Genomic DNA, 8,505 nt, shown 5'->3' on the forward strand with positions numbered 1-8,505 from the left:
ATTGTTTGGGTTTGCGATGCGGCGTATGCAACACGATGAGCGTCTACAGGCTATTGGCATGCTGCAAACGGGCAGAAGTCAGCGTGAAGTGGCCAACACCTTCAATGTTTGCAGACTTTGGAACAGGTACCAACAAGCCCAAAATGTTGACGATCGACCCCATTCAGGTTGTCCCAGGGCAACAACAGGAGTACAGGATCGATTCATACGTAACCAGTCTAAGAAATCGAGCTCAAACGGCAAATCAAATTGTTGCAAACCTTCATCAGGCTACTGGTGTCCGAGTTACGGGTTGCAGCCCATCTTCACCGGCCCCTGGTTGTGACTACCTTGACAAATCGTCACATTGCCCACAGACGTGAATGGTGTAGCCTAGGGAGCGTCAGAACTAGTGTATTCGTCATCGGTAACGTGTCATGTTTTCAGACGAGTCCCTCGACAGGCGTGGTCGGGTCTGGCGACGACGAAATGAACGGCACGGCGATTTCATGACAGATTTGGCGGTGGATCGGTTATGGTGTGGAGTGATATCACTATGGCTGACAGAACCCACCTCCATATTGTGCAAGGAAGGGTCACTGGGCAGGAACAACATACTGACACCCTTTGTCGTCCCGTTTGCTTGGTGTGTGGGTCGACGTTTTGTTTTTCAGGACGACAATGCCCGTGCTGACCTAGCCCGAGTACTCTGACTGTAAGAGAGCTAGACGGACATTTGGACATAAACACGCTCTCATTACAGTCAGAGACCAACCTATGTCTTTTTTTGGCAATTCCTGACTACCAAACGGTAGGCAACGAGTCCCGCTCTAATACCACAAAAATCCTATGTTTGACGTCAAATACCTTTACATCAATCATTTTCGAGTTAAGTGATACAAAAAAATCCACATATTAATCACTAATACACTTACTACAGAAAGAAACCCGACAGCACCCACATTCAGCTACGCTTCGTGACACTCCGTCGCAACAATTGCAAAGCTCGGCGATCTATTTCGAGACGGAGACCACGTGATCGCGCACTGGGCGATTCCGCCTTGTGCAGCAGTTACAGGGGCCGTCTCATATCAAGCGAAGTTACAACATGGAAGAGTTGGCTAATGCCGTTTTGGATGAATTTGGATTTCATTACGTCATTAAACCAAAACAATTACACATTATTGATTCCATTTTGAATTTGAAGGATACATTTGGGGTGTTATCGACAGGATACGGCAAAAGTATGTGCTATGTACTGCCTCCTCTTATGAGACGGCCCCTGTAACTGCTGCACAAGGCGGAATCGCCCAGTCTCGAAATAGATCGCCGAGCTTTGTAATTGTTGCGACGGAGTGTCACGAAGCGTAGCTGAATGTGGGTGCTGTCGGGTTTCTTTCTGTAGTATGTGTATTAGTGATTAATATGTGGATTTTTTTGTATCACTTAACTCGAAAATGATTGATGTAAAGGTATTTGACGTCAAACATAGGATTGTTGTGGTATTAGAGCGGGACTCGTTGCCTACCGTTTGGTAGTCAGGAATTGCCAAAAAAAGACATAGGTTGGTCTCTGACTGTAATGAGAGCGTGTTTATGTCCAAATGTCCGTCTAGCTCTCTTACAGTCAGAGTACTCGGGCTAGAGCTGACCGTGCACGAATCGTCAATGCTCATCTCCAGCAGCACAACATCTATTGGAATGCCATGGCCAGCAATGAGCCCAGACCTTTCCCCCATTGAACACGTCTGGGACATGATAGGGAGACATGTGCGCCAACGTCAAAGACCGCCGACCACGTTAGCGGTACTTGATCAGGCGCTGCAAAAGGAGTGGAACAGACTCCCTCAAATGGCCATTGGGAGACTCATACGCAGTATGCCTCGTCGACTGAATGAATGTCTGACACATCGTAGCGGTATCACCCACTACTGATAAAAAAATACCCCACCCAAAAACGTGAACTTTAAAAGTTCACTTCTGACCCCAATCGTCCTTTAAGATCTTTGATGGTCATAAAACCTACTGCCTAATACTGAACTACCGGTTGTAATGTCTGCCCAATTAATTAACTATTATCATAACCATTCCTCACAGCTAATATACAATTTTGGCAATTGAAAATTCTTATTAGAGGTCCCCTACTTTTTTTGAAGACATAAATGATCATATATTCAATATTTTTATTATATAATTTTAATACACAGCATGACAGACCCCCACCCCAATAATTTATTTGGAACTCTAAGTGTATACAGAGTTAATTTCCCTGATTACGAAGTTGGCTTCATTCAAACGACCTACTCAAGTAACAGGTAGTGATATCGATCGGTGTACCGCTCTTTAAATGTACTACCCTGAGTTTGCAGCCATTGTTAAATGAAAGAAGAAAGAAGTGTTTTATTTAACGACGCACTCAACACATTTTATTTACGGTTATATGGCGTCAGACATATGGTTAAGGACCACACATATTTTGAGAGGAAACCCGCTGTCACCACTACATGGGCTACTCTTCCGATTGGCAGCAAGGGATCTTTTATTTGCGCTTCCCACAGGCAGGATAGCACAAACCATGGCCTTTGTTGAACCAGTTATGGATCACTGGTCGGTGCAAGTGGTTTACACCTACCCATTGAGCCTTGCGGAGCACTCACTCAGGGTTTGGAGACGGTATCTGGATTAAAAATCCCATGTCTCGACTGGGATCCGAACCCAGTACCTACCAGCCTATAGACCGATGGCTTGCCACGACGCCACCGAGGCCGGTCCATTGTTAAATGTGTCCGAATAAGTGCAGTTCAAAGCAAGCTGTTGTACAGCACGCTTGTCATGGGCGAAAACCTAGCGTGGACCAGTGAAGGAAAGAAAGAAAAGGAATACTTTTATACTATAGCTTTTCGTATCTAAATATTTTTACCGAAATCAGTTATATTTTGTGCACCTTCCTATAGACAGGACAGCACATACCACACACTTTGATGTACCCATTGCGAGTCCATGAATTCATCGGACACATGAAGGGGAATGCTTTACTTCTGACCTAGCTACCTTCCGCCCAAAGCTGGCGAAAAGGACTGAGAGAATTAATAACACCGCCCCCGGGCATTTTACGTTTAAAGTTTAAAGTAGGCCTACTACTAGTACTCTTAAAAACATTCAGATAATGCAATTTTAAACTTAAGACGGCAACAGAAAACGACAACCTGCAAACTTAAAGATGCCAACAAATTCGAGATATTCAGGAAAAAAAACCCCACCAGAGTTACAAAATGTAAAGACGCACGGCGGTATACTTGTTAACATTTAATATAAATTCAAAGGAATTTAACGTGAAGAGTAATGTGACTTGCTAATCAACAAATATTTATAATTTATGTTTTGTAGAAAACTGCAATGAGTTCGTCTCCGAGAGTAACAAGAAATTGTTCGTGCAGAACGCAAAACAGTACATGTTTTCAAAGATATTCTTTCTTGTGCGGCTGATAATTTTGAAAGATATTTTAATATACAAAGTTTTTGCCAATCAAGAACAAAATGTTAATCTACTTTTCGAGAGGAAATCCACTAAATTTGTTCATTGGTAGCAAGGTATTTTTATATGCACCATCCTATAGACACAGCAAATACCTAGGCCTTTGATATTCCAGTGGTGTTTCACTGGCCCTGGACTATTCAAAGAAATGCATCTCGATCATTAATAAGCTGTTTAACTCTCCACTGAATCGAGATTTAGCATATAGGCCAATGCGAACTGTGTTAGTTACATTATTTCAAATAATTATATGTGATACATAGTTTTATTTGTTTGCGTCTCCATGAATACTGTAATAAAGCTGAACTATAGTATTTCTTCTGATGACACAAACTACTGTAGAAACGGTTTACCATCAAGGCAAATGAATTAACATTGTAAAAAACTATATTTAGGCTATTCAACCTGTATTCTCCATGCCAAGCATATTAGCCCAGGCTAGGGCCTCAGTGGGCCGGTAACAATTGTATAATGCCAATAGTTTTTAGTTTTTCATTCCACAAGATATTTATAATGTAAACAAAAACATGCCGTTTTTTATTATTTATTTGATTTTATTATTAATTTATATCTATATACTAGTATTCAAATGTAAACAGAAAAATAGTACAGTAGGCGAATGACTGTGCGCGCATCCTGCTAAATGTTACAATAAAATACAAAATGCCTTTATTTCCGTTACACGAGTACGTCGTTCGAATGTGACCATTTTTGACAGCGATTTGTTTTGGTGTTCGGAAAGGTGATTTTTAAAAACCTTTATTGAGATTGGAAATTCGACAGTCAGTTTGGCGTTCGTGTCTTTCATTCTATAACTAATAATTGCATTTAAAAAATAATATTTGTTTTAATACTAGCACGGTATCATAGTTATTTCCTGCCGTACGTAGGATGAGGTGATCATCGCCGACTCACAACTTATGATTATCTTTAGTTCATCAAGATTAACTTTGGCTACAAGTGCAAGCACGTGCATTTACATTCGAGTTTATTTTTATGAACTAGATTATCTTATGTCCGTTTATCATCTTTGATACATTGATTGCTGAACAATAGCTGATATTCCGTAGATTTCATTTTGCATATTTTGTTAAAAGAAATACGGAGCAACATCCGACATTTTAAAAATTCGATCGTCACATTTGCTTTTCCGTGTAGGCCTATGTGAAACTGTTCCTGAACATTTCGAAAAGATGAGGGTATAATATCCGCCCGGTCCCCTCCATTATTATTTTTAGTTAGGGTTAGGGGTTGGGGTTGGGGTTGGGCTTGGGCTTGGGCTTGGGGTTGGGGTTGGGGTTGGGGTTGGGGGTTGGGGGGGGGGGACCGGGCGGATATTTTTCCGAAGAGGGTGTAGTGACCTTGCACCAACCGAGTCCTTAAGAACTCACTCTGGGTTGGAGCCGGTACTGGGCTGCAAACCCTGTACCAACAAGCCTGTTGGCCATCCACGAAAGCAGTTTCGAATACACAGTTTAAGTGAAAAAACCGTGTATTGTTTAACGACACCACTAGGGCACTTAGGTTTATTACTCATTGGCTAAACTATTGGATGTCAAACATTTGGTTATTTTGATATGGTTATTTTGACATAGTCTTAGAGAAGAAACCTATTACACTATTGGTAGCAAGGGGTCTTTTATATATGTACCATGCCACAGACATGATAGTACATACTGCAAATACCAATGGGCCCAACAATACGGATTGATGCAAGATCGACCACACATCAAACAAGAGCTTTACCACTGGGCTATGCCCTCCCATTTTCAAATACAGTGTTTAAGTTGGACAGTGTATCATTCATCTTTCTCATCTATCGCCCTCTACCTATCATTCTCATTATCTTAATATAAAAAACCCAGATCATATTCGTTTGCATATACAAGCCCATAGGAACTCTAGGACACTCCCCCCCCCCCGTGACTTGAAAACATTCAGGATTATGCCGAGGGTATACAAAATGATTCGGGTGAATTACAAAGTATGCCGGAAACTAATTTCAATATAAAATTTTATATCAAATTAGTTTCAAGACGGAAAAAAATGTGATGGTATAGCCATAAAATCTGTTAATACTAGTATACAATCCAGTTTCTTACTGCACTCCCCCCCCCCCCCCCCCCTATTTTTTCAATATTGAAATAAACCAACAAGTTCGGCTATTGCATAGTCTCGACTGATATTTTTAGAATTTGTATGCTCCCGAATAACGTTATAAAAGGCAAAGTGTAATTGGTCGATATTTAAATTGTTATTTATAGATGAAATGTCACCTGGACATTGGAGTCCATGCAATGCTGTTCGATCTACTGGTAAGACCAGTAGAGCTAATTTTAATCAGATTGCATGTTTGGCTAAAAAATGTGCTAGATTGTAGTTTTTCGCATATTAAAATCTAATGATAGAATATAGCATTGTGTAATCAGTTACCGTGTTAGAACTTGGGCTAATTATCACGAATATATTTTAAGTAATAACTCAACATACTGTTTTACAGGTTCTACAAGTTTTGTTTTCCCCGATACGATTACAAGATAATCCTAAACGTTTAAAACACACAAGATAATAAGGTGCTAAGAGTTGTCTCTCTTTGCGAAACACAAGGCTTGAAATTATTTCAGGGTAAAACCACCCGGGATTCCTTGTTGACACTCTTAATACCAAACAGCTAACAAAAAAGCTGTAAATACCTTGCATAGTAACGAAGTTATTTGTTTACAAAAAAATCCAATATATTTTGAAGAATTTGATGTTATGTTAATATTAAACTCAAACTCAAAATGTGACTGTACTTTATTAAAAAGTTTGACTGTTAGAGGAATCTTAGTTTAATTATAAAACAAAGATCTAAAAGGTAATAAATTTGTTACGCGTTTTTTTGAAAGGTGTACGGCACAGAAGGAAATACAGATTTTGTAGGGGCGTACAATCCTGTACGCCCGTAAAAAAACCCGCATAACTAATAGTATCGATAAACTCGCGCACGAAATCGCATTAATGGAAAGCGAGCCTGAAGATAAAAATTTGGTTTGTAGCCCCCTAAATAGATTGTGCCCTCCCTTCTCAATGGTCTAGTAATTTAATGTGCTCTCACTGTCATTAAGTAATTAATGCTCTTCTTCTTCTGTATTGAAACTTCCAAATGCTATTTTTTTTTTTTGCAGGTGTAACTAAAGTTAACTATGACAACATCGGATGGAGATTTCAACATTGAAGCACTTATGAAAGCCATCTATGATGATGATTTTCAAACATTTGATGCTTTGCTTCAAAGCACAGCTTCTCAGAATATGACAGGGCACCCTTTGTCACTGGCTTGTGCAAGATTAAGAGAGGACATGGTGATGTCATTACTGTCCCACGGAGCAGACCCCAACACCCCATCTAGCCACACCCTGACATATCCACTCCACATGGCCTGCACACATGAATGTGGAAACCTAAACATTGTTCAGCGTTTGCTAGCCGCTGGTGCAGATGTTGATGCTCAAGATTTTATTGGAGTGACCTCCCTTCATCTAGCGTGTACTAGCGGAAACACAGAGGTTGTAGAATTGTTACTTTCAAGGAGAGCTAATGTGCTTTTGAAAGACATTGATCAGGAAACAGCTCTGGTGCGAGCATGCTATGCTGGTAATTTGGAAATCATCAAAATGCTTGTTGCTGCAGGCAGTGATGTGAATGCTTCTCAGGGTCTTCCCGTTCATTCCCTCATCGTCTCTGGCAAGATCTATGGAAACCAGTTGAAGCCTCCGCTGACTATTCTTCTTGATGCCGGTGCCGACTTATCTTGTCAGGGTTACATTGGACGAGCAGCAAACCTTGGTGATCTAGAGAAGATGTTGATACTCAAAGAGTCTGGAGCTCTGGTATCGATAGTTGACCATTCTGGTCTGTCTGCGCTGCAGCTCGCCTGTTACAACGAGACCTCAGACACTGAAATAATTGACCTGCTTCTTAAATGGGGCGTGGAGGTGAACGTAAAAGGACTGGAAGACAACACAGCCTTGTTCACCGCAGTGGAACAGATCTCTCTACCGAGAGTGAAACTGCTGTTATCATATGGTGGCACTCTTGGTGTGGATTGCACTACCTTCCCGTACCCTACAGCCTACAAGCATTATTACGAAAGTAATAAAAAGAAAAAGAGAAACTTCATTACAATTATATATCTGTTGCTTGCATCTGGCATCAAGGTTTCTGAAAGTGAAGTGGACAAACTTAAACATATTATTACCACATGGGGTCCAAATCTGCCCCGGGATCAGGAGAGGGTGATCAAGGTACTCGAACAGTCACTCGACAGGCCGCCATCTTTGCAAGACATTTGTAGAGTAAGTGTTCGACGTCTGGTAAAAAGTCCCAAGGATGAGAATATGAAATATTTGAATCTGCCAGAGACTGTGATAGAGCGCCTTTCTTTTAGGGAAATCTTAGCATGAAATAGCAATCTTTGTTTTTAAAGTGCACACAAACAATTATGCAATGAAAATTTTATAAAATATCTGCTGGGTTCTCAACCCCCAATTCAAACTATAGGGGTTAGAGTTTGATTGAGAACTAGTTTTAATGTTAGGGTTAGGTTCCATCTTTATATTGATATACCTGTAATGGCAGGGACCAGGTAGATATTATGCTGTTCTTTTTTGGGGGGGGGGGGGGGGAAATAAAGTCAGTTGAGTGCTCGCGTCGCAGGATCGAACCACCTCTGTGGATCCATTCAATTGATGTTTTTTTCTCGTTCCAACCAGTTCACCACAACTGGTCAAAGGCCATGAAATGTGCTTTCCTGTCTGTGGGAAAGTGCATATAGAAGATCCCTTGCTGCATAAGAAAAAATGTAGCAGGTTTCCTTTGATGATGTGTAAGAATTACTAAATGTTTGACATCCAATAGCAGATGATTAATTAATCAATGTGCTCTAGTGGTGTTGTTATACAAGCCAAACTTATAACTTTTTAACTCATTAAGGGAGTCCTGAAACATATA

The 8,505-nt window shown here is 40.6% G+C and overlaps 1 protein-coding gene across 1 annotated transcript; it reads left to right on the top strand.

Moving 5' to 3' along the window:
* Positions 1-4,206: 4,206 nt before the first annotated feature.
* On the top strand, positions 4,207-8,020 carry LOC121375874 (ankyrin-1-like). The gene is made up of 2 exons (XM_041503553.1): positions 4,207-4,255; positions 6,681-8,020. Exon 2 carries the CDS (start codon positions 6,699-6,701, stop codon positions 7,956-7,958), a length of 1,260 nt encoding a protein of 419 aa, XP_041359487.1. The 5' UTR covers positions 4,207-4,255; positions 6,681-6,698; the 3' UTR covers positions 7,959-8,020.
* Positions 8,021-8,505: the final 485 nt, after the last annotated feature.

This window comes from Gigantopelta aegis, chromosome 6 (assembly GCF_016097555.1).
Source record: "Gigantopelta aegis isolate Gae_Host chromosome 6, Gae_host_genome, whole genome shotgun sequence".
Classification (NCBI taxonomy): domain Eukaryota; kingdom Metazoa; phylum Mollusca; class Gastropoda; order Neomphalida; family Peltospiridae; genus Gigantopelta; species Gigantopelta aegis.